This window comes from Podarcis vaucheri (assembly GCF_965113315.1).
Source record: "Podarcis vaucheri genome assembly, chromosome: 4".
NCBI classification, from domain to species: domain Eukaryota; kingdom Metazoa; phylum Chordata; class Lepidosauria; order Squamata; family Lacertidae; genus Podarcis; species Podarcis vaucheri.
The window spans coordinates 106957292-106985054 of NC_138762.1; the positions used below are offsets into that span (position 1 = coordinate 106957292).

The 27763-nt window shown below is 42.6% G+C and overlaps 1 protein-coding gene across 11 annotated transcripts in view; it reads left to right on the forward strand.

Moving 5' to 3' along the window:
* The window catches only part of PCDH9 (protocadherin 9), a 776382-nt gene that overhangs the window by 80457 nt on the left and 668162 nt on the right, over nt 1-27763 (forward strand). Inside the window, exon 3 of one of the 11 annotated variants that reach the window (XM_082221386.1) lies at nt 6928-7097. The exons of the other annotated variants lie outside the window; for them this stretch is intronic. Within the exon in view, the coding sequence (XP_082077512.1) occupies nt 6928-6957 (30 nt within the window). The 3' untranslated portion in view covers nt 6958-7097. Of the gene's footprint in view, nt 1-6927; nt 7098-27763 lie in introns of those variants that run through there. 11 annotated transcript variants of the gene reach the window in all.

Below are 27763 nucleotides of genomic sequence, written 5' to 3' on the forward strand. Positions count from 1 at the left end.
GAGGCCATGAAACTGAATCCCAAAGAACAAAACCAGAAAAGGGAACCTTTGTACCAGTGGAGTAGTTCTGGAGGGCTTCGTTGAGGCACATGCCAGGGCTGCCTCTCAGCAGGAGTATCAAAAATCCTTCTAGTTTTGACAGACACCAGGTTGCAGCTGTGATATAGATGTCATTTCAAAGGACCTGTGATGAAATGAAGTGGGGGAGGGAGGGGTTGAGAAGGTGGCAAAGTACAGAATTCAAGCCAGTGGCAAAGCCAGATCCTTGCAGTAATGAAATGATGATCAGAGGATCTGACAATCAAAGCAGAGTTCTAGGAGTATCAGACTAGACTGTGCTGCACTATAGAACTTCTCTGTAGAATCTTGCTGATAATGTCAGGTTTCCCATAAGAATCCCATTTAACTACGATTCGGAATGAACATTAACACAAATCACTGCATTTCAAGCTGGCAACTCATTTGTGAAGGGCCACAATTCGACACCCACAGTCGTCTGTTGCAAAGCCCTGCTGCTGCAAATGCAACAGATCCACCTTAATCTGGCGTTTTGGGTGGAGGTAATAGGAGGTAATCTCCCCGCTTGGTATTGTCCCAAAGAAGGCCCCCGGTGAATTTAGAATGATACACAGCCAACCTTGCAGTTCGAAAGCACCCTCGGGTGCAAGTAGAAAACGGCGTTTCCGTGTGCGGCTCTGGCTTGCCAGAGCAGCGATGTCACGCTGGCCACGTGACCCGGAAGTGTCTCCGGACAGCGCTGGCCCCCGGCCTCTTGAGTGAGATGGGCGCACAACCTAGAGTCTGTCAAGACTGGCCCGTACGGGCAGGGGTACCTTTACCTTTAATAGGAGGAATGGAGAAAATTTGCTTGTCAGAATACTAGATATAAAACAGTTCTTACCAAGATTGATCAGGGGGAGGGTGCTTGCCAGTGAATGTAGAAAAAACTGGATTGGATTGGATGAATTTTGAGGGAAGACAAAGACTTAAGCCCCCTTTGGGCATGGAGGGGCTACACTACCACCCATGCGTCTCTGCTGGCCCCTCCTCCTGCTAGCCACCCATTGGGAAGAAGATCTGCCCTGTGATTTAGAACCCTTGTCACTCAGCGCTGTGCATGAGCCATGGTGTAATGGTTAAGAGCAGTGGACTCATAATCTGGTGAACCGGGTTTGCTTCCCTGCTCCTCCACCCTGCTGGGTGACCTTGGTCTAGTCACACTTCTCCGAAGTCTCTCAGCCTCACTCACCTCACAGAGTGTTTGTTGTGGGGGAGGAAGGGAAAGGAGATGGTTAGCCGCTTTGAGACTATTTCGGGTAGTGATAAAGCAGGATATCAAGTCCAAACTACTACTACTACTACTACTACTCTTCTTCTTCTTCTTCTTCTTCTTCTTCTTCTTCTTCTTCTTCTTCTTCTTCTTCGCATCCTGACATAGATTTCTCACCTACCGGGTCAAAGGTAGTTTCCTCCACCTGCAATCCGTAGGAGAACAACCTCACACCGGGAGAATTGTGGCTTCTCCTCTAGGACAGGGGCTACTGGTTTATAGCAACTAGCCCTATCTGGTGATTGTTTTTGCTCCGCTCTTGAGGCTCATCCTCAGTCATGTTCTGTAGGCAGAATTTGGAAAGCAAGCATGAAAGCTGAAATTGATTTTATCAAGTGCTCCCTAACTCACATCTCTTGCCATAGGGAGACTGCTTACACCACAGCAGCTACTACTAAGAATTGTGTTACATCCTCTGGCTTAGGGACTTGCCAAAGATCAGAATACATGAGATCATTCTGTAGTTTATCCATCTGAAAGGACTTAGTAGCCAGTGAAAAGGTAAATGGTTTTTACTTTCATCCTCCAACACCATGGGATGACATCCATTGATCTTCTCCCAGGATGGCCACTTGGGAAAACACCTGAACCGGTTACTTGGCCAGGCTTGAACTATATCTAATGCATCATTTATCTAAATTTCTTCACAGCAATATTTCATATTGAGTCTGATAGTTGTTTGAAATGATTGCATTTAGTAACACATTACAGTATTAAGATTTAATGATTTCTTCACATCTTTGCTTAAGTATGCAGAAGCATCTCTCAAGTCTCTCAAACAGTAGTGTTTTTATCCCAGTTATATTTTACTGGCAAAGTCCAAATGGAGTTTATAATGTTTGCCTGAATTTGAGATTTTGGGAACACAAGAAGCTGGCATAGTGCAAGTCAGTGTAAGAGATGGCAGCATAAAGTTATAACAGATCCAAACTCCATTCAGCAACGAGACTGCTGCTGCTGGCTGAGCCAGCCTAATCCTGGCAGAGAGAGAAAAAACAAGCCTCTAAAATACTGTTTGAATTACGCCACCCTTTTTGCTGTCTTAAATTATGGTGGATTTCCAGATCACGTGACCAAGCTGAACAGGCTTAGGATCCAACCTAATTCACACACACACCCTGGTTCCACCACATCACATCCCTGGAACACCCCCCTTTCAGGGTTTACACTAGCTTAAGTTTACACCTAACTTGTCTCATCCACTTGGGGGCTGGCAGAGCTGGGATGGGAGGGATACATCGTGATGGGCAGCTCCCCATTTATGTGGGGGTTACGTTCTGAGGCACTGAACGTATTGGAAATAGACCATTGAAAAAGCCCGTAAACACTTCGTTCTGCTCTTTTTGTGACATTTCTGTGACTTTTTCAGGTCATTCTGGGTTTGGCGCGATGTGTCTATGTGCAGTTGCTCACATATTGGATGCACCTAAAATGGCAGCTGCCTGTATATACCAGCTGAGTTGAGGATGAGTGATTTAAGCCGTCATATTCTGGCTATGCCAAGCAGTTTATGGCTTAGTCAGAGATCCACTGGATTCTAACCCACTCATCCTGCTGTAGGATTGCTTCCTAAATTAAGCTGGGTGATATTTAACTAACCTTTACTCAGAGTAAAATGAACATCCCTAAGTTAGGTCAGTGAGTTTACTCTGAATAAAACATAGTTGACTACCACCCACTGGTTTTAACCACATATCTTCATTGCTATTATGTTATGTATTTTTATTTAGTTTATTGTTCTTTCGAGTTTTAATATACTATTTTTTGAGAGTTGCATTTAAAGCTTTTTTATTAGAAAGGTAAGATACGAATTTCTTCAGGTCAAATAGAGACATGTATACATGTTTTAGGTTTTTGCTTCGCTGTGCAATTTCTTTACGAACCCTGGAGTTTTGCATATATAAACAGAGTTTTTGGATTGTTCCTATTGTTTTGGAAACCATGTGGAAAAGAACCTCAGAAAACCTTAGTCAAACCATTGTTACAGTGCCTGCTGTGGTTGTATGATCCTTTTAAGTCTATGAGGACCAATCTTTGTGCTGAGCTTTATTGAAAGCTTAAATTGCTGCCAACACAAAACAAGTACCCAGTATAATACAGTTTTAGAGGGCAGCAAATACGTTAACGTCCTCTCTCTATCGGGTCTTTGGTTATAAATCAAGAAGATTATTAAGGTGCGGTAATTGTAACAAATTTCATGAATCTGTGAGGTTATTTTCCTCTTATACTTTAATATTTTGCTCTGTTTAATAGCATAATCCTTTCTTGTGCAAATTAAATGTAATAACTCTTCTTTATTCATTTTGCTTTGAAAAAGCACTTGTAAAAGAGAGTGGATATTTAATGACAAGAGCAAAAAATGTTGGTACACAGTCTAGCCAAAGCTGAACACATGATTTTTATAGAAGAGTTAAGCATTTGTCTAACAGCACACTTTTTGCATATTTATTGAGATGTAAGTCCTTTTGTATTCAATGGGATTTACTCCCATTTCAGTGCTCATATGATTGCAGCCTTTGGGAACAAGCCTATGCACAAAATGCTGGTGTAAGGCAAGCTGGTAATAAAGTTGTAAATGGATATTGCCAAAGGATTTCCTCCTTTAATTCTTGGTTTCCTTCAGATCATGTCCATAGATTTTAGTTGATCACTCAGTTCACAGAACCAGCAAGTTAGCCAAAGAAACAGGCAGTCCTGAAATCCTGTGTGAAGATGATATAGCCGTCCTGTCTTTCATGTATGTTCAATACAATCAGAATCGGGGCTCATAGAAGCCAACAAAATAAAAAAGTGATGCTTTGATATACTGTACTTTAAATATAATGAAAATATTTCTAATTTTTTTTATGCTTTCTGTTGTTTCTGTGCACAAACCTCTTGGAGTACCTCATACTAGAAAAGTAGGTTATAAAATAAAAAAGTGATACAGTGGTAGGAACAAATCCCACAGTTTGTTTTGTTCTTGTGAACACATCCTTTGCCACAGAAGACAGCAAAGTGTTGATCCCCAACGGAAACTAGGCAGTTCTATCCAGATTTGCTTTCCTACTATAATGCATCCTAGTTTATGTATTTTTTTACACAGATTTGACACATTTCTGTTATGAATCAGTTCCCTCCCACATTTAATACCTTTGCCACTGTTCAGTGTTGAGATTTGTTGGGAAAGGGACTCAGCCTTAATTCACAAAGCAGTCAACAGATTTGTAAAAAGAAAACTTGTCTGTGCTTGTCAAAGATGCAGGAATTCATTAAACTGTATTTAAAGAGCACATTTATACTTTAGGGATTTTGATGATAAAAGTCACTTTCCCTTGCCAATGTCATGAAGCAACTGTCATAAAACTGTGGCACTTTTATTGATGCTAAAAATCATATGTAATTTGACTTTTACAGCAGGTAATAGAATCCTTCTGGTTTACTGTTTATGGTTTATTGGATCATTCCAAGGTTCTCTTAATTATTCATCCTCATGAGAATGACAATTATTACAAAGGGGGTTTGGCGAAATCTTGCTTTGGTTCAAATAACCCGACACAACAATTACCAATTACAATTTTTGGCCACAGCAGTCTATGTCTTGGCCACTTTATTCCAGAGTAGCAATAGTTGAGTAGAAAGTAGAGCCATGGGAGGAAGCCGTAGTTCATCTTTTAAGAGTGTCAGAGCATAACTCTAAGGCAGTGGTGGGGAACTCCAGATTTGGGGGCCAAATGTATCCTAGGCCCCTTCATTGAGCCCTTGGGACTTTCCCTCGGCAACACCTCTTCTCCCGACCAATCCCTGCTCCCAAGTCTTCACTTCTTACTGGCCATACTCTCAATCATCCTTAAGAGCTTTTGCCTGAAATGTGGCCTTGATAATGCCTCCTGCGTCCTAGATGAACAGTTGTGTGTATTGAAGCCTCTGACTTCCACATGGCTAGATTGCAACCTACTATATCAAGCATCACACCTGCTGCTCCACCCATTTTTGCCTCTGGCCTCTCCTACCACTGGTATGTGGCCCCTGGATAATGAAAAAGTTTCCTGTCCTATGGCCTGGTTCCCAGTGAAGTGGCAAACCTGTGTGGCAGGAGGTGTGCTCACAAGATCAAGATGGAGTGAGAAAGAGAGAGGAGGGAGACTTCTCCATAGGAACTGGAGAAGTATGGAAGAAATGTGGAGGCATTCTAGCCTCGCTGTCTACATACATGCTAGGTTTCTATGTGCAGGAACTTATTTATTATTTAGGGAGGGTTATTCCACCACCTTCAATGTGAGATATATGCCAGATATGGATTTGGCACCTGAGAAAGAACAAAGGGCAGGAATCACCTAACAGGTCGCTGCACAAGGACTCATGCAGTTGGGCTCTCCCCGTCCTCTTCCCTCATATACCAAAATTGGTTTTGGGAGGCTGCGAGACCCCTCAGAACAGCATGTGAGGGGAGGGGGATCAGTCCTTCTGGCAAGCTGAAATCCTTGCGTTGATGAGATGATGAACTTAGCATGAGGTAGAATTCTTCCCTAGGCCTATATCATGGTGGCCCTTTCTGTGGCATCAGTGGTCAAAATGGCACAGGTAGCAGGTATTTGTGGCATTGGTGGACAGGAGTAGAAGAACCCAAGATATGGCCTAAAATCAGTCCTTCACTTCCATATACTTGTCCTGCTATGCTGTTGCCTGCTGTCCAGATCAGTAGACCAGAGGCAAAACTACATGAAAACATCAGGGGTATCTGAACTACAGAGAGCAGCTGAGTAGCTTAGTCTCATGCTCAGAGCTGATTTGTAGCACACTTGCCCCCAAGGCTAGCTGCTGCTGCTCCATATGATACATTGGCAAACCTTTAATGCAAAAATACCCATTTTGCTCTCCATACCTTTGATCTCTCTTCACTCAATGGAAATTGTCTTTCAAAAAGGAGAAAACACTTAGTCCCAGAAAGTGTCTGAATGCCCTTCCTTTGATGAGATGTGACTTCAGCTTGACATGAACATGCCCATTCCTATAGCTGGGTAGTAAGCCCCAGGATAAGCCATAGCTCAGCTGGCAAGACACTGTTATATACACGATAGCTGCTTTGTCATAACTACAATAAAAATTAACCTTTTGGAAGCTGTGTAAAGTTTCAGTCATAAGGGCCAAAATAAGCTGTGAAAACAAGGATTAACTTCCCAGCAACAATCCCACCAGAACAGAAGCCACTTCCTTTTCAAATGAAAATGAAGCACATACACGTGCTTCTGTATACTTAGATGAACATGAAAATATCAGCCTGCTCATTTTTCTTAATCTCTGCGTCCAAACACTAGGACCAACAAAGAATCTCTTATTGATGCTACAAAGAAAAAGAAAGATGAAAGCCTGCAAACCATGTGTGTGTGTTCAAGTGCTGTGTTACCTGTCCTACAAGTTCTCAGAAGTTTCTTCTTCCACAAAAGAGGCTTCTCTTTTTCTTCCTCATTCAAATGGCACAACAATTTCTTTATAATTTCTTGTGAGTTTGGTGGGGTTGAGCTTATCTAATCATTATCTTACCTTTTGCTGCAGATGATACATGTGTTTTCCTTCACACATGGTTTGCAGGCTTTCATCTCTCTTTTTCTTTGTAGTGTTCAGAAGAGATTCTTTGTTGGTCCTAGTCTTTGGCATGTCTCTGCACCAAGACAAAAGTGTGGCGGATCCTTATCTGAGAGATGTTGTTTCCAGATGATGCAGACTTGAGGAAGCTCTACAGAGACTCAGCTACCATTTTGCTCAAGCCTGCAGGGAGTTGGGCCTTGCCATAAGCCTGATGAAGACCAACATCTTGGGTTAGGATGTCGCCAGCACTCCACACATCAGCACTGGTTACTACATGGTTCAGGTAGTAGAACATTTTGTCTGTCTGAGTTCCACCATAGCCAGCAATCTCTCCATCGACACTGAGCTGGACAAGTGTATCCGCAAGGCAGCTGTGGCAATGGCTCACAAAGTGTATGGAAGAATGTGGTGCCAACATCCAATACCAAGGTGAAGAAAGTCTACAAGGCTTATGTGCTGAGCATGCTACTTTATGGAAGTGAGTCATGGACAGCTTCCAACTGTCAGGAGCAATGCCTCAATGCCTTCCATATGTGCTGCATCAGGAGGATTTTGGGTATCACATGGCAGGACAGAATTCCAAACAATGATGTGCTCTCCCAAGCATGTTCACACTCCTGTCTCGGTGACGTCTACACTAGCTTGGTCATGTCCGCAAAATGATGTCAGGATCTCCCAAGGATGTGCTCTATGGGGAGCTGGCTTCTGGCACCATGCCCATTAGCAGACCAGCTCTGTGTTATAAAGATGGCTGCAAACATGACATGAAGGCTGGCAACGTCAATCCCACTATGTAGGAATCCCTTGCAGAAGACAATGGTGCCTTGAGACAAACAGGTCCTGCATCCGCAGCAGTGAGCAGAGGAAGAATGACTGCTGGGAGGAGCGCAGAGACAAGAAACACTGTGGTGCATCTGCAGCAGCACATCCAGATGCCTTCATGTGCCCCAGCTGCAACATGTCTCTCCTGTATGGGTCTCTAGAACCACAGCAGGCACTGTAACCTTCTATGAGCTTGACCTCATCCCCAAATGCGCACTCCTCCATTGTCTCCTGAGGCAGATGGATGCCAGCCAAACATTTGTGTAGTGCTCAGCACTCTGTATCTTCTCCGACTGCCCAAACTTCCTGACCTGAAAAGGCTCAATGAGTTGCCTCATTACGTCTTTCCCTGGGCTTTAATTGGGACATGGCAAAGTGGGGCAGCTGGCTACCAACCCCCTGAGTGTAGGGTGCTAAGTTTGTTTTTAAGGGAAGTGTTCCCTTTAACTTTTAAGAAATCTGCATTGTTTTCTTTAGAAGGAACAGGTGTTTAGGCACATGACAGACTTCTCACACCCAAGGATGTAATGGCATTTTCAGGAAGTTTGAGCAGGAAGGCTTCACAATGCAGACTACCAGATAGATGATTTGCAAATTAAGTCACAAATTTTCTCAGCTACTTTTAAATTAAGGAGAATGCAACAACAACAAAATCCCACAAAAATAGGTCTCCCCCCTCCCCAAAAAGTTTTTCTTAACTCCTTTGATAATTTTTGAATACAGTTTCTTTTCTCATTAACTACAGTAATGAAGAGTTGTCAAGGAGTGGGGGGAATGGAAGACATTTTCACCACAGCCCTAATGGGTTTGTGTGAGAGAAAAAATGTGTGCTGATTATTTCTTTATTTTGTTCTTGTACAGACTGTCCGTGACACTGATCATTTAACTTGTGACTTTGCTTTTGCTGTAAAGTCTAAATTATTTTCTGAGTGTTTTCACATACGTTGCTTAAAAAGCTCTTTGAACCTCTCTTTTGCTTTTTATGTGAATTCATGTACATTGTTGACATAGGCTGGAAAGTGCCATATTTAAAAAGCTTGGCTATTCTGTAACTTGACATAGGAAGTAAAAGATGTTGTCTTTAAAAAAAATGTCTTTGAGTAAAGTCAGATGCAACATAATGAGGCTGGTTTAGAAATAGCCAGACTAATTTGCAGATTGGAGCATAACCCTTCTTCAGATTTTGCACGTCTTCGAATTTTGCAATAGTCCTGACTAAAAAAAAAGGACCAAATGCATTTTAGTATAAAACACATCTGTACAGTGGCATAAAATATGTATTTAAATGCATATTTTGCAATAAAATATTTTGGTAATATATAGATACAAAATTTCATGCTTTTTTTAAACGCAGATTAAAAAATGGGACAGAAAACACTTCTGAATGAATATGTGGGAAATTGACACAGTACAGAAATAGACTGATCCGTCCATCCTTCACCTCACCATATTCAATTTAAACATACTGTTTCCTTTTCCACGGCAGTCTGTTTTGCAAATGTTGGTTTTTTGTGATTATTTTGAATGGCACAAAAATTATATTCTCCCGTATCACCCTGTCAAATGGTAAAGAGATTTTTAAAAACAATATATCAGATTCTGATGGGTGATAAAATGGTCATCTGCATACACTACTACATGCATGTCATATGGGATTGGGATTTGGTTCCTCAAGCAACCTTTTTATACATAACATAATTTTATATAAAAAAAGTATCTAAATTGTGTCTCCTGTAAGCTATTGTTTTTAGGAGCAATAAGGGGCCACAATTTGACTGAAAGCGGGGGCAGTGTGTGTGTGTGTGTGTGTGTGTGTGTGTACACATTTCATCAAGGTGCCCTCAACTCTCTCCCACCTCTCCAGTAATTTGATTATGGTTCTTCTGTTAAGCTTTCTTTTGGAGTGGTGTGGGAAGTCATTCCCATACACGGAAACCATCTTGTGACTGTGACGCCCCAGAGAACAAAATTCTGATTTGGGTCTGGGGACATGAGTGTAATCACCTGTTTTTGTAGAGCAGATTTCGAAAAGTATAGGGCTGGTTCACACATTCACATTCAGCACTTGATTTGCATGTAAGAATGAGCCATGGCCTGCAAATCACCACTTGTAGAACTTGCATTTCGTCTCATGTCATCCTGAATGCAATGGATTAGCTTGAGGAGGGAAATGGTACAGGAGGAAAGGGTTGGACACACACGCCTGCCACACCCCAAAGCAACGCATGAAGGATCCTGATCCTGGGTCTCCCATAGCATGTTTAGTTGGGCCTTCAGCTGCTAGTCACTCAATGTTGAGTAAAGATGTGATATGAACTCAAGCACTATATGAGGGGAAAGCCCACAATTTGTCATGCTGTCTTCCATTCCCCTTATCTGAAAGAAAGCTAATGTTGATCTATATATTACAAGACCATTCTAAGGACATGGCGTTGCTCATGCAGAATGTTATGAAGGGTAAGCTGTGCCTCGGGACGTAACAAGGGACTTGGTAGATCAGATCAAAGTTCCAGCATCCTGTTTTCATCTGTGGCCACCCAAAAACTCTGAGGAAGAGCACATCTAGGATATGGATGGAACAGCACTCCCTGTTGGCACTCGGGGGTATAATTCCTCTGAACATGGAAGTTCCCTTTAGATATACTAGCTAATCGCAAATATGTGCAGTCATATCACAAATGTGGCTTTCAATCATAGGATCATAGAGTTGGAAGGGATCCCCAAAGGTCATCTAGTCAGACCCTCTACAACGCAGGAATCAAAGCTGAAGCATTCATGACAGATGGCCATCCAAACTCTGCTTAAAGACTTCCAATGAAGGAGAGTCCCCCAGCACTCGCGGGAGACCGTTCCACTTTTGAACAGCTCTTATTGTCAGAAAGTTCCTCCTAATGTTTACTCAGAATCTCCTGTCTCGTAATGGAGATTTGCTTGTCATGGTGTTACCCCACATTTTCCAGTGGTGCTACTATTGCACCTGGTGCTGCATGCGCTATTTGCACTTCAGTCTGTTTATCTCTTGCATTCTCTGTCTCCTCTTTGTTTCTTTGAATCCCCATAGCTGAGATCAAGGCTGTATCGGCCATCTGAATCTCTTGTTGTTGCACTTGAGCTGTGCCAGATACTGCTATCATTCAGAAGCTTAGCAAGGGGATTATGTATTGAAATGATTCCTAAGATATCTTTAAAAAGAAGGAATCTGTAAGAATAAAGGATTTGTCCTGACTTGTCACAGATGGATTACTGCATGCAATACTATAGGGTGATAAAGTGATGGCGTGCAGTGGTAATCCCCCTCATTGGCTTATCAGTTTGTGTACTGTTAACATACAGTCATATTTTTCTTATTCATGATCTCTTACTGTACCTCAAAGCATATTTGTTAAAACTGAAAGCTGTTATCTCTAACGACATCTAAAATCAAGGATGCATGTTTCTCTATTTGTCTGATACTGTTAGGAGGAATCGTATTATCTGTAGTAAATTGGGCTGGCTATACATAGTCATTTGACTTGATATACATTATAATTACCCATCAAGTTACCTGTACAGATTCATCATTATAGACTATTCTTCATCTTCAGGGGAAGGGGCATAGCTCAGTAACAGAACACAAGTTTTACTTGTTCAATGCAAGTTCAAGTGCAACCTCACAGGTGAGCGTGTCTCGGAAAAAACTAATGTTGGGCTGCTGCCAGTCAGAGTATATAAGTATTGATCTACTCAAGTGGTTGTTAGTTAGATTAGAATCTGCTTGAGTAGGTGGTAGTTGAATCAATGCACCTTCACATCTTCATAATAAAGCTCTAGCCTTTTTCCTGATTTTAGTGCTGAACTTGTCTGTAATCAAATAATAATAATGATGATGATAATGGTAATGACAATAATATTAATAATTTATTTATACCCTGCCCATCTGGCTGGGTTTCCCCAGCCACTCTGGGCGGCTTCCAACAAAATATTAAAATACAATAGTCCTTCTGATATTAAAAGCTTCCCTAAACAGGGCTGCCTTCAGATGTCTCCTAAAAGTCTGGTAGTTGTTTTTTCCTTTGACATCTGGTGGGAGGGCGTTCCACAGGGAGGGTACCACTACCGAGAAGGCTCTCTGCCTGGTTCTCTGTAACTTCACTTCTCGCGGTGAGGGAACCACCAGAAGGCCGTTGGCGCTGGACCTCAGTGTCCGGGTAGAATGATGGGGGTGGAGACGCTCCTTCAGGTATACTGGGCCGAGGCCGTTTGGGGCTTTAAAGGTCAGCACCAACAGTCTGAATTGTGCTCAGAAACGTACTGGGAGCCAGTGTAGGTCTTTCAAGACCGGTGTTATGTGGTCTCGGTGGCCGCTCCCAGTTGCCGCTGCCGCATTCTGGATTAGTTGTAGTTTCCGGGTCACCTTCAAAGGTAGCCCCACATAGAGCGCATTGCAGTAGTCCAAGTGGGAGATAACTAGAGCATGCACCACTCTGGTGAGACAGTCCGTGGGCAGGTAGGCTCTCAGCCTGCATACCAGATGGAGCTGGTAAACAGCTGCCCTGGACACAGAATTGACCTGGCTGACTATCATGACCATGGTATGATAGAATCATAGGATCATAGAACTGTAGAGTTGGAAAGGACCCTCAGGGTCATCTAGTCCAAGCCTCCTGCATTGCATGAAACTTTTGCCCAGTGTGGGGTTCAAACCTACAACCCTGAGCTATCCCAGAAAACTAGCTTAGCATTGTAGGAAGAAAACTAAAGAAAAGTGCTGACAGCTGCTGATGTCCTTTTTCTTTACCTCAACATGTACTGCAGATGTTTTGCCTGAGGAGCCGCCTCCCAAAATGCCTCAGATTTTGCTTTAGGTGCAATTAAATGGTAAGTGTATTAAGGGCTAATGAGTGACTTGATTCCATGAATCAGCCCTTCAATTAATCCACAACATATTTGTTTACTCAAGATGGCAAACCAGGTCCTGTGCCAAATGCCTCCTTGTTTCATGGAAATACCAGGCATTTGAGAAAATAACAGATTCTTAATGCATAGTTAGTTGTTGAAAGCGTTGCTGATGACACATTAACAGTATTATTAAGACTATTGAAACAAAAGATGTTAGTGTCAGCAAGTGTGGTGTAGTACCCTATAATTGGGGAATAACGAGAAGAGTTGGGTGTGGAGGGAAGGGAAGGGAGCCAAAACAAAACAGATGGCTGGCGCAGGCTTACCTAGGAGAAAGTCCCATCAAACTTAATGAGGTCCCCTTCTGAATGGACATGGAGAAAGTTGCACTATCACAGAATCATGGCGCTAGATGGGGTCTTGTGAAGCATCTAACTCAGTTCAGTGCTCAGTGAAGAAGACCCAGAGCTGGCGCATTCACAGCACATGGCTGTTCAGGGATTTGCAGAGTTGACATACCAAGGCAACCATAGAGACAATCCTTCAGCCCACCAACTGCTTACTGCTCTCTTCTGCTAATGCTAAAAACTTGGCAACTGCTTGAGAGATGCATGGGTCATTATCAGTAGATATTTACCATAATTAATGGTAAAGAGCTCGGCAGAGGGTTAATTAGATGTTCACGAATATCATAGTACAAATTGCAAGACGTGAGGCATGTCCCACTGTTTTCACCTGAGGTTCATTCCATAGGAGTCCATTGGAATGATGTACAGTATCTTCCTAGCAGGACTTGGGAAAGCAAGGCATTCATTCTGGCAGACACAAAGGCTTTTTGACATATTAGCACATGCAGGTTGTTAATTTAATATGCTGGATGAAAGTTGTTTTCTCCACCCCTTCATCTAAATCATCAAGAACGCTGAAGATTAACAGCACTCCACCAGAAGCCTCTCTCCAGTTTGACAATGAACATGTGAAACCTCTCACTTTTTAACTCCTCAGATGGATTGTGGTGGCTGCTTCATGAGTGTATTTACCTAGAGCAGAGGGGGAGGAGGTATTCTGCCACTTTGCATTACAGCTCTCCACCTGAAGTGATAGTTGGTTACTTATTTGCTTGCCATGTTATGCCAAAGTTGATTTTTGTGTATCAGAGATGTTAAGTGTAATGCAAATGCCTACTACATATTCATACATTTGTTCTTAGGCTAAAGTGCTCTGCTTGTAAAGCCATCTAAGCTGGAGATATGTGAGCACCAAAAAGGCAATTACTTCACTCCATCAGTTTGGACTAAAAAAGAATACCATTAAGCTCTTTGCTTTAAATTTATTGTTCTAACAGGGAACAAGGAGAAGATTCTGTTGGGACACAAGTACAAGTATCCAAATTAGGAAGCTTTTATTCAATTATAATATGACAATGCCAGGCAGCTTTGTTTGCACAATCTGTAATTTACTAAATTTATGCACCTATCACAAGCAGTGTGCATATCTCTCTTCATTGATAATTTATCACATGGCAGGCGGGCAGAGTAAAGAAAGCCAAATCTAACACAGAGAAAATATTTCTTTCCTTCTTAAAGACTCATGCAAACTAAAAAGCCTTACAGATGCATGTTCTCCACTTGGTGGCCAAAATATGAAGTGGTGATTCTTGCATTGTGAACAAGTCATCATAGATCACCCACCACTGGCAGAACCTTCACACTACCCAGAGTCACCTCAAATGCAACACATCTCACTGGAGTCACTTCACTGAGTCAGATACCCATCACCAAATGCCCAAAGGCAAAGTGGTGATTAGAAGAGATGTCAGCCAATCCAAAGTTATTTGTTGTCAGAGAGGTTTCAGTAGAACTCTTAATTTGGATCTCAGAAATGCAAGACTAACTGCACAGCAGAGAACCCAAGTCACCTTGAGTATGCCCAACAGGGACCTATGGTCACTTACTAACTAGCACATGTGTTTGCAAACAGCTGGCTGTTGAATTCACTTTGTATATGTAGATAGACTCATATCTAAGGTATAAAGTGGCCTGAGTTCACCAATGACAAATTTAAACTAGATTTAAATTGAGTTATTTATTTTGAAGCCTATAGCTTGTTTCTTTTTTATATCCCTTAGCAAGACAGTATGAGGATTCCTGGATAGTGATAATAAAGGAAAACAGAAGTGTGATCTACCTACACATGCCCTTTTGTCCCTAGTTGATAGGCCTCCTATTCTGGGAGTTATACATTAGTGCTATCACATTCATGTCTTTCTTGTGGGATTCACATACATATCTGGTTGACCAGTGTGAGAAGGTAGATGTTTGGTCTGATCCAGTAGGTCTCATCTTAAAGGTAAAGGGATGCCTGACCATTAGGTCCAGTCGCAGATGACTCTGGGGTTGCGGTGCTCATCTCGCTTTACTGGCTGAGGGAGCTTTCGGATCATGTGGCCAGCATGACTAAGCCACTTCTGGCGAACCAGAGCAGCGCATGGAAATGCCATTCACCTTCCTGCCGGAGCAGTACCTATTTATCTACTTGCACTTTAATGTGCTTTCGAACTGCTAGGTTGGCAGGAAGGTCTCGTCTTACTTGCCATCTTATGTGGCTGATGGTGGATCAACCACACACGCTGGTCTCTGCCATTACACAATGCCCATTAACAGCTTGAGATGAATTTGAATGTGAACAACTATTCCTTTTATTGTTGACTCAAATGAATTGCTGGTTTGTCATTTACCACTGTGAAGCAGCTGTTGGTAGGAGGATAAATTATCCAGCAATATAACGTGCTCATTTTGCAGAATTACATATTTACTTTCTGAGAAATAGTTAATGAAAACTTATCTGGAAGTTGAATGAATACAGAAAAGGTTGATAGAATGATTCAAAGACTACATGCATTAGGTAATCACAAATAATAATTTTAATAGACTTGAATTATAACCTGAGAGTGTGCATGCAGATGGTTTATTCCTGTAATTGTGGGAATATAGACTACAAATGCATTATTTTTTCAGATATTATGCTGCTGATATACATTTGAATTTATCAATCTATTATGGAAATGGAATAGCCTACGTTTGTTGGCCAGTATGCTGAGTCTACAATCTCCTCCCACTCATCTCTGCCCCCCAAAGTGTGTGTGATGGGGTGGACTATCATAAAAATATTATTCAGAAATAGTAACACATAGGCTAACTTCCCCAGACTTTGTCAATAAAAAGTAATGGTGTATTCAATGGTGACTTTCTTTCTCACTAATTATAAACCATAATACAGTGGTACCTCGGGTTACATACGCTTCAGGTTACAGACTCTGCTAACCCAGAAACAGTGCTTCAGGTTAAGAACTTTGCTTCAGGATGAGAACAGAAATCGTGCACCGGCGGTGCGGCAGCAGCAGGAGGCCCCATTAGCTAAAGTGGTGCATCAGGTTAAGAACAGTTTCAGGTTAAGAACGGACCTCCAGAACGAATAAAGTACTTAACCTGAGGTACCACTGTATAGCTACTTTCTCTGCTAACAGCAGCAGTTTCTTCTTATTATTAAAATAACCCTACTTTTTCTTTTGTTAGGAGTTTATTATTACACAAACCAATGAAGACAAAAGATTAAGGAAAGTCCCCCCCCCTGTCCACTACCTTGTCCCTGGCTAAAAAAATATGAAAATATGTTCAAGTTCTATATAGTACCTTCTTCACTCACTCTGGCATGCCATTTCTGTCTAGAAAGGCCAATGTCTGTGTTCTGATGCTGACTCCTGTGGACTGAAATCTAGGTCAGGACCTTCCACCCTTTTCTTCTTGCGTGCTTGGGAGCGGTGATGACTGATTGCTGCAAAGTGAGCTCAAAATCTAGCATCTGAAAAAGATGCTTAAGGTATTTGGCCAGTGCTGGGAGACCTGCTGTTTAAAGTAAACCTTGGAAAAAAAATAGCACCTGCCAGATACTCTAGGAGTTGGATTGGTGGGGATGGGAAAGATTTCCTAACTATTTCTAGCTTATTTAGTTCAAGTAATGTTTTAAAAGATCATTATCCCAAACTGAACGTTTGGCAGGATCACTAAGGCATACAGGGAGCTATCGATGAGTACAAACCATCCAGTTCATTCCTAAATTGGAGCAACTCTCCAAATGCAATGAGGATATGTATAAATAAAGCAAATGAAATGGGGATATACATCCCCATTTGAGAATGTCCATATGGTCATAGGAGCTGCATGTGTACCCTAGAGCTTCAGCAAGGACAGAGAATCAGGGTAATTCTGTATTTAATTGCAGGACGTTGATTTTGCTGACATTATATTTCTACAGAAAGCAGTCCAGAATCCTAAGTTTCAGCTGGGGAGGAACTGATTGTGGAATGGACTTGGAGTCTACTGCAAATAAAAATTCTTGGTTTTCCTAGAAATTGTTCCGATCCTTTGCCCGAGGAGAAAACCTCTAAATTGAATTTTCATTGTAGTGAAATTTTAGTAGTTACTCTAGATGAGATTCACATGTTTTGCACCAGCTGTCTTCTAGTCAGCTCTCTGCAACTCAGTTGTCAAATGCAAATGGCAATATTAGATTGTCATTGCAGTGGCCTGTTTTCAGCTCCCTCACAAAGGGATGTTATACTGATGTTCTCAAGCAATGGAACTAAGCCTAGATGCGTGATAATTCAATTGCACATGTTTTTAGAGAGGTATGGATGAATCTCAGTTTCTGCATCATTTTGCATTTTTTTTTAAGCAGAGAAAAACAGAAGAAAAATCCCTATGAAAATTTATCCTGTCTCAGTTGAAAGGGGCAATTACAGCAGCCCTTTCTACCAGCACAGAGACTTCAGAAGCTGGTGGCAAAGACTGTAGGGCAGCTCTCTCTGGGTGCACCAGGAAGGTCTATGTTCACTGCTGGTGGGTGGGGGTGGAGCAAGAAAGAGGATCAGCAATGATGGGAATGATTATGTGACAGTTGTTCATCTCAGGAAAATTCAGGTGCAAGAATGCTAAACATGGTGCTTGTTTAAGGACTTTCTGGGCCAGCGCCGGGAAACATGGAGGACTGTGGTATATGCAATTGGGTGAAAATGTGTAAACATTTTCTTTTCCCTAGAGTAGTGAAGACTGAGAGGGGACATGATAACACTTTTCAGATACCTGAAGGGCTTTCACAGAGATGAGCCAAAGACTGGTTCTCTGCTCCCCTACAGGGCAGGACTATATTCCATTCTTTTAAGGAAATAATTTATTGCTTCAAGCTATCTTGAAAAGTGGTTTGGAAAGACTGTAAGTAAATTAATAAGGTGCATTCCCCACATCCTTTTTAAAATGGACCCTTTTGCTGCCTCTGGTTTCTTCACCTGCCTTCCCATTTTCTCACTTCCTTCTGTTACTTTGGTTTACCATAAATATCTACTCAGATACCTCACTAGGCAACTTCTGGTCTTGTAGCAACACACACCTCATTTTCCTTCATTTGCAGCAGCACTTTAAGCTTGTTGTTTTAGCATTAATGTATTTAACTCTCCCATCACTATTTGCTTTTCTCTCTCGTTCTTTTTCCTCATATTTTCCTCAACTATTCTTATGCAGTGCTAAAAGCCCATGTGAGCTAATGCAAACTGTGATTCTAGGACTATTGATATGAAAGGCAAAGGCTCAACACCGACTCCCTGAAAATCATGGTTTGTAAATTGTGATACAGCCCGAGGAATGCATGCACACACATCTTCCTCCCAGCTCTGGGGCAAATCTCCACCCCTTTTTTCCTTGATAGTTTCAGTTGTGGTTTATGTGTGCACTGATATTAACCATGGTTAATGCAAACCATATTCTTTCATAATAGGGCAGCAGACATGGTTTCATCCATTTTAACCTCTCAACCACCTGCACGAGGAAGGTTATACTCCCTCAACAATCCTGTAACAAGATCTACCAGGAAGAGCACGGTTAGGATGCTGTGGATCTCTGGCTGAGCTGGAAGGTTCGTAGCGCAGCTGAGCTATAGAAGCGAAATGCTCATCCTTGGCTCAGTTGGAGATATGATGGCATATCTCCCCCATTCCAGCTCAGCCAGCTCAACCCAACCTGCTGACCTAAGCCTGGTGATTTTAAGCCAGTGTTTAAGCCCTGTAAAAATGCCATCATAGGGGCAGAACCAGAGAGGGGAGACTAAGGCTGGATCCTGAGCTTGATCAGCTCAGTCACATGACCTCAAAACTCGACATAAATGAAGGTGGCAGAAATACAGGTGGTGTAACTCAAACTGGATGACGTAATTCTAACTCTATTTTAGATACTCTTTTTTCCTCTGCCTGGCTTAGAACAGCTCAGCCCGTGGTAGCCCCACTGCTGAACGGAATTTGGAGCCAGTTTATTTAACACAGGCTTAACTTATGCTGGGTTCTTCTGCATAGGATTTCTGCCTAAGAGAGAATGGATTGCTCAAGGTCACCAAGTGAGATTTGAACCTGAGTCTGGTCAGTTGCAGTCTATAGCCACCTCTAGAGTCACTGCATCATGCTGGCTGTCTAAAACTAGTACAGTGGCACCTCGGGTTAGGAACTTAATTCGTTCCAGAGGTCTGTTCTTAACCTGAAACTGCTCTTAACCTGAAGCACCACTTTAGCTAATGGGGCCTCCTGCTGCCGCCGCGCTGCTGCTGCGTGATTTCTGTTCTCATCCTGAAGCAAAGTTCTTAACCCGAGGTAATATTTCTGGGTTAGCTGTAACCTGAAGCGTATGTAACCCAAGGTACCACTGTATATAAATACTGCCATAGCCTGGAACAGGCATAGTTGAAGAAAACAGAAATTTGATTTCAATAGACCTCATTTGCAAAATGAAGTGTTTGAGATCACCACCTGGTGATAAAAGCAACTATGAATGCTGAAACATATAATTTGCTTTTGTTAGTTCTAATATTATTCATTCTCAGACAACAGAGAATATATGTTCTATAACCGAGGGAGAATCCAATAATTTGGATATGTTAGGATGCACTTTCTTTCCACCTAGGTTTGCATAGCACAATCTGTTTAATCACTATATTGAATAAAGCTGTATTATTCTATATGTTATTTTTGTTTTAGAAAAGTGGAGGCTTTTGTTTTTAACATTATAAATTATCCCTTGCTTCCATTACTATTTCCTCAGAGGTGCAAATATTGAGGGTTTAGTGATCCGCAAATCAATTTATTGATTAAAAAGGCAGATGATTTATCTACTACAAATATTTATTATGTGAGTCGAATATTTACTTCCAGAAAAGAAAGAGGAGGCAGTCTTCAAACCTTTTGTCTTTATATGAACTGGAGCTTTAAAACTGCACAGGGACTTGGAATGTTGCGCTAAATCCCAAAGTGGTACATTAGTCACCAAAGGTCAACAGATGCAGCCAAAGATCCATGAGAAATTAATTTTTCATGTGGCTTGGCAATTTGTCACATGCAAGGACAGTTCTTTTATACAGCTATGCATTGGGGGGCACAAAGAGAGAGAGAATGTTGGAAGAATGTATTTTAAGTTGTCAAAAACTGGTTCCATGGATGTTAATTGGATTTTTAGACATATAGCAATTATTAGGAAATCCACCTAGCCTATCATTGCAGAACTATCATTCTCATTATCTCTAATTGAGATTGATTCTAATTAACGGGATGTCTACCTTAATGCCAATGGGATTTTAAATCTTAACTAGCCGTTTTGTGGATAGTGGCACATTGGCTACCCTCCCCTTACAACTGTTAAAATCAGCTGGGAAAGTCTTGCTGCAAATCCTTCTATTAGGGGATGAGATCAATGACTGGTAGGAGCAAAGCCTGGGCAGGTGCTGCTGTCTGAAATAGTTGGTGTATCTTCCTATAAGTTTTGGGACAAAATGGCGCATGTTTTGAACTCTGCCTTGAGTTTAATTTTCTGCCTGCTCCTGTTTTTGCTTGTTGATTGTGTTTTCTTTGTCTATTTACTGGGGTTGGATTTTGTTTGCTGACATTAGATGCATTGATTTTATTGTTTATTCATCAGGATTTTGTAAACCATATTGCATATATGGCCTAAGGTGCAATAAATAAAGGTAAAGGGACCCCTGACCATTTAAGTCCAGTCATGACCGACTCTGGGGTTGCGGCGCTCATCTCGCTTTATTGGCCGAGGGAGCAGGCGTACAGCTTCCGGGTCATGTGGCCAGCATGACTAAGCCGCTTCTTGCAAACCAGAGCAACGCACGGAAACACCGTTTACCTTCCCGCCAGAGCGGTACCTATTTATCTACTTGCACTTTGACGTGCTTTCGAACTGCTAGGTGGGCAGGAGCAGGGACCAAGCAACGGGAGCTCACCCCGTCACTGGGATTCGAACCGCCGACCTTCTGATCGGCAAGTCCTAGGCTCTGTGGTTTAACCCACAGCTCCACCCGCGTCCCTTAAGGCGCATATAGCCACACATAGTTAGAGGTCCCTCCTATCTACAGCACATATATATGCGCTGTAGAGAGGAGGAACCTATATGCGCCTTAGGCTATATGCAGTGTGTGTGTGTGTGTGTGTGTGTGTGTGTGTGTGTGTATCCCTAAACTTTGAGGAAAGAAAGTGACTTCGCAGATCCTGAACTGATTGCCCATGCTTGTACTAATCTACTGCAGTGTTTCCCAACCTTTTTTGGGCAACGGCACACCTGTTTAATGAAAAAAATCTCGCGGCACACCACCATTAAAGCCCCGCCCCGTGACGTCAGCACGCAGCGTCACGCCGGGAGGGACGCACGAAAGTGAAAGTTTTTCCCCTCCCCCTTGCCGGGGAACCTCCAAGCTTTGGGGGTGGGAGGAGGCAGCAGAGCGAGGGACTGAGGGACGGCGGCAACTGAGGCGGCGGCGGCTGTTGTGGTGGTGGCGGCTATAGCGGGCGGAGGAGGGGGCGGCGGCGGGGCTTGAGGAGCCGTCGCCGGGAGTTGCTGCTGCTGTTGTTGCTGCTGCTGCCCGGACATGCCGGCCTCCTCCTCCTCCGCTGTCTCGCGCTCCTCCCTTTTGCACGCGCTGCCCCGCCGCTCGGCACCACCACCGCGGAGCCGCCCCCGGCTCGACGCGGATCCTCGCCGCCGCCGCCTCTCACCGCCCGACTCGCCCGCCTCCCTCCCACGGCACACCAGCCAACGTCTCACGGCACAGTAGTGTGCGCGGAACACCGGTTGGGAAACACTGATCTACTGCAACAGTAGCTCAGCAAAAGACAATTGTCTCATCTAATTCTGATGCTCCTCTTCATATTCATTTGATATTTGTTGTGGAATGGGCACTCTGCCATTCTTCCTTTTCTCACTTTCCTGTGGAAGTGTAACAGTGTTAATAAAAGCTATTCTTAACTATCACTTTGCAGTCTTGATTAGTTTCAGTATAATTTCACTTGGTGCCCTTGGAACAAACAAAAAGGCGAATGCTTTTATAGAAGATAAATGCATGTATTTTTAAAGGAAGACTCCCCTCCCTTCCTTTTCTTTCATGGGTTAAAACTACCTGCAAAGTGCCTGCTTGTTCATTGCATCCCCGTCTCTCCATCCAGCAGGGACCATCAATCATTTTGAAGCTGGTGATATTTTTTCTGCAAGATGCTCAGGTCTTTTCATATTGAAGGAACCTTGATTTAATCAGAGATTTAAAAAACCACCCTTTTAACTGAACACAGAGGACCCCCTTTTTTGAGTGATATCACATTTCCACTGTAAAATTAAATCAGAAATATTGCAGATGTATGGTAGTGAAAGAGACACGCAGCCAATTGCTTTGTTTTCTTGACAGAAGCAAATCTGAATTCTAGCAATTTTTTTTGCTGTTTTTGCTGACTGTGTGGCACAGGCTGACTTTGGATCTTGGCAGTTTTTCTGTGAGCAGTAGATTGCTAATTTTATAAACTTAAAGAGAATCAGATCAGACATGGAGCGCCGGAAGACACTAATTCATTAGTTCCCTGCTTGGCAGAGAGCTGTTTCCCATCAGGGGCGAGCCAGGCTGGCTTCCTGTGCAGGTGGAAGATTTCACTGCTAGGCTGTTCCTTACATTTTCTTTAGAGCTGATTACCATTAAAGTTAATTAAATATGTTTATTCTTGCTGCAGAGAGTCATAATAAGAACCTGCTTTTAATATTTATTCACTGCTGCTATTTATTTATTTATTTATTTTGTTAATCTCCCAGTTTGTGTGTGGCTATACAGACAAGCACCAAGGCATAAAGTTATCTCTGAAACCCCTACCCCACACCCTGACAATCCAGTCAACAACCGACTTGATCATTTCACATGAGGGGGTTGCTCAAATATTTTCCTGGCAGTCTACCAGCCTGCAGAAACCTCTCTTCCTGCAGCTCCTATTTGACACCATGTCAGTCATGGGCAGTTTGTTTTTATCAGTTCTTGGGGTGTCTTTCAGTACAGTAACTGCTGGAGAAGCATAATAGACTCTGCCAAACAAGCCTTAAATTGATAGTCACCCCCCCCCCCCAACAAAGCGCTCGAACAACTGGATATAATTCCAGGCATTTATATGCTGCTTAAGAGTGTTCAAGGTGCTTAAAATACATTTGTGCAGCAGGCAAAGGTTCTGCTATCTTGACCAGGCAAGGCTATAAGGCCAGCTGTTTCCTGATATTTATTCTTCATCTGGCCAACTGGTAGGTTTCAGGCCAATGGGATGATGCTGCATAGCCCCGTTCTCTTCTGTGAGAAACCTTGGCCAAAACAGTCTGTGGTTGCTTGGTAGGCTAAGTTCCCCAGCTTCAAACCATGAAGCTCCTGTGGATGATTTTCAGGGTGTTCAGGGTCTCATAGTGCTGGTTTTGTGCCAACATCAACTAAGGGTCAAACTAAACATCACATTTAATACATTGCCTGTAGCTATGTATGTGGTTTTTTTCTTACTCACTGTGGGGTTGACTCCACAGTGGGGTATAACCTTTCCCTCACCAACTGTGAGGGAAGTAAGCCCCATTGAATTAGGTAGGACTTCCTCCTAATGAGGTTTGTACAGTGGTACCTCAGGTTACATACGCTTCAGGTTACAGACGCTTCAGGTTACAGACTCCGCTAACTCAGTACCTCGGGTTAAGAACTTTGCTTCAGGATGACAACAGAAATCATGCTCTGGCAGCGCGACAGCAGCAGGAGGCCCCATTAGCTAAAGTGGTGCTTCAGGTTAAGAACAGTTTCAGGTTAAGAACAGACCTCCGGAACGAATTAAGTTCTTAACCCGAGGTACCACTGTATAGGATTGCAGCCTCAGTGAGGAATGCCATGTTTCAGAAGCAAAGAATCCAAAAGTGTGACTGGACTCATTTGAGAACAGTAATCTTTACTTCCCAAACTTGATGAGGTCTGACAAGGTCACACTTGTCACATACTGTATATCGTTTCAGAGTCTCAGTGGGAGGTAAGATTGCAAAGCATGACTTCTGAAGGAGGGAACACTTTCGCTATCAGCTTGCTTGCCTGAGGGCCCAGAGCTAAGGTAGAATGGAGCTTGTATTAGGAAGGTCCTCTTAGATTACAAAATTACGAGAAGAAACTGCATTTTAAGGCCCATTCACTGTGGAAAAGAAATATTGAATAACAAACCATTGCTTTCTGATGCCACAAGGATTCTTTGTACTGAGCTAGAATGGACACAAACACCTTTGATTGCCTTTCGTTGATGTTGGATCCGCAGCAGGGGCTTGTTATCTCGCAGAGGTACGAAAGCACTTCAGCTGTAAAAATTCAAAGGAGACAAGAAATTTCTCTAATTGGCCTGTAACTGTCTGGGGAAAAGCAAATATATTGCATGTAGCAAATGTCTCTGTTTTAGTAGCTCATATGCTCCACTGTCCCTATGTTCTGGTACCTATCTTTGGTAAAACCACCATCCCCGTATTATTTTTATTCTGCTTTTTTGGAAGATGTTGGGGGAAATGTCTTTTAAATACATTTACTTGTAAGCCTGCAACTTATGTCGGGGTTACATTCCTGGGTTTGCAGCTAAAGCCAAAATTGTGTATACAGTGGTACCTCGGGTTACATACTCTTCAGGTTACAGACTCCACTAATCCAGAAATAGTACCTTGGGTTAAGAACTTTGCTTCAGAATGAGAACAGAAATCGTGCTCTGGCGGCGCAGCGGCAGCAGAAGGACCCATTAGCTAAAGTGGTGCTTCAGGTTAAGAACAGTTTCAGGTTAAGAATGAACCTCCGGAATGAATTAAGTATTTAACCCGAGGTACCACTGTAGTCAAAACACATTGTGTTCAATGGCGAGTGGAACTGCCGAAGTCATTTTTCGCAGAACTTTGCCCCCTTTTTAATGTTTTTGCTATGTGTGTGAAGCTGAATGCACACAGGTTAAATGCACCTAAGTTCCAGGTTTACTGTATATTAGTAAACAAGAGGGTCTTGCAACACAAGTGTTGCAGTATAAAGTGCTGCCTGTTGGGAATTCCATTTCAGCAACTCCCATTTCATTTCTCTTCCCAGCCATTTTCTGCTTCTGCAGCCGCCAGTCAGCATTCCACAGCTACAGAGCATACACAGTCCTCATTGAGCTGTTTGTGGTTGCTTTTCTTCTGCTGCTTTTAGAGACTTCTTTCCTAAAAATGTGTTTGTGTGTGTACTTCTGCAAATCTTGGAGTTTTCCCAAGCCTGCTGCTACCTCTCTTATGTGAGTGAATAGTGCTGTTTTGGTTGCATGAGCAATGGCATGTGCAGTTTGAAATACAGAGAATGATATGTCTTTATGAAGAGTCTCACCCGCCCCTAGACCTGCATAGAAGCGCTGATCTCAACTTCCCATAAAGTCACTAACAAAGGCTTTCAGTATAAAAGGCCCAGATCAGCAAAACCATTAAGTCATTGCAGCTGTATGCTGTGTTTGGAAAAGACATTTGTTTGAAGGGTGTGTGTGTGTGTGTGTGTGTGATATCGTTTTAGAATCTTGCCTCTGAGAAGGAATAAGAGGAGATTGATGTCTTGATGGTGGTGGCAGTGTCAGAAGCACGATGGTTTCAATGTTCGCTTCAGGTGAAAGGCAGCAAAATTAAGGAGAAGCAAGCAGCTTCATGAAACGGACAAGGTCTCAGCTCAGATGTTGTGCTGTGGCATGCCTAACCCAGTGGCTGTAGTTGTCCTACTGAGCAACCACACAAGGGTATAGCAATTGAACAAGGGTGCACATGTGTAAATTCCAGTGTGCCCAGGCACCAACTGTGTGATTCACATGTACAGCAGATGTGTGCACCCTATTCAAATTGTACACCCATGTGCGGATGTTCAGTGGCTTCAGAAATAGGGTCAAGTGGACTAGGGAGAAAACCATGCTGTTGCTTCCCCATCACATGCAAGAGGAATCAAGATAGCATCCAAACATGTTTGGTGTGCCACAAGTTGTGCAGCATTACAGATACTGGGGAAAATTCTATATTTTTGGAACCTGGAATGGGGACTGGTATGGAATCAGGATGTGGGCCTTGGCTAGTCCAATGTATCTACCCCAAGCTTTAGGGTAGATAGTTCACTTTTGTATTTGTAATATTTCAGCCTATTTTGAAAACTTGCATCTCTCTCTCTCTCTCTCTCTGTGTGTGTGTGTGTGTGTGTGAGGACTATATGTGGTTCAAAACCAGAGTAACATCTGGCACACAAAACCGAAATACAAAATATGCTATTTATAACTTGACTTCACAGCAGTTTACCATCATGTTTAGTGAACACCTATTTAAGTAGTCTGATAGGTGATAATTTTCCTCCATTTCCTTTTGGACTGTGTGACTTTCACTTGTGGCACTCCCCCCTGCTCCGTGTCTTCCTAAGTGTTTAAAAACCTCTTCTAGACAGCATGTTCTCAGCTTTCATGGATGGCATAAACACATCCAATGGTACTACATGACGTTAAAAAAATTAGCTAGTATGTCTGCTTTTTTTCCTGAAGAAGCGCTCTTTCTGTTTCCTGTTTGTTTGAGATTAAATATTCATCATAAACACACTGTTATGTGCAAAAAACTTCATATTTTAAAAATTAAACTGGCTCCTTGAGGATCTAATATTAGTTGTACATTAATAGCCATATATGTAGAAAAGTAACAAAATTGGAATAATTTCTATCTGCCTGTTGCTTACCAGTCATCAATCACTGAATGGCACCTTTAGTTCATTCAAATAAACTTTGTACAGAAGAAGAAATGGAAGATTTTTGTATGAGACTGATCTGTGGCTGCCAAGAGCAACAACCCTGTCTCTCTTGCTCTCCTGTCCTCCCCTTCCCCATGTGATATCTAATAATACAAAAGGTGATAGATGTGACAGCACTCCACTGTATTTTCCTGTCTTCCATAACTGTAGAATATCCAATGAATTGCAGTGGCATCAGAGCATGTCTTCGTCTTCTTCTTTGGCGATCACTCATAGTCGAGTAAGATTGTCTTCCATGAACACGATCTTAACAGTGAGCCCGTAAGTGACTGTGGAGGCCAATTCTGGATCCACACGTCCTTCCACAGTGGGGACATTGGTTTCTGGACGGGAGTTGATCATGGTGAGGGTTTGCCAAATGTACCTTCCTCTTAGCTCATTTCTCCCTTTTATCCTGAGTTCAAGTGTCTTCAAAACCCACAACACCTTTGGTAAAGGCTGTTCTCCAATTGGAGTGCTCGCAGGCCAGTGCTTCCTAGTTGTCGGTGTTTATATTACCTTTTTTAAAAAAAAATTGCCTTGAGAAAGTATTTAAACCTCTTATGCTGGCCACCAGCATTACGCTTTCCATTTTAAAGTTCAGAATAGAGTAGTTGCTTTGGAAGATGATAGTCAGACATCTGAACAACATGACCAGTCCAACATGATCAGAGCGTGTGTTCCCTATATCTCATTCTAGCTGCCTGATATGAACATGTGAAGGGACTCCAGTGCACAGGCAGGCTAGCCCCAGGCCTGAGGCAGTGACTCACACATCAGTCATGCTTTCAACTGACATGTGATCAGAATCAGTTGAAGGAGGTCCTCTGGTCTTATGCTCCTGATAGACTAAGGATTGTGTCCTGCAGACAGAACCCCATGTGTGCACATTGGCTGTTGATGAAATGTGAGCACTGATATCTAGGAGGCAGGGGTAGCCCACTCATGCTACCCACTCACAAATTCATACTTAATACCTGAAGACAGTTTATGACTAGAAGT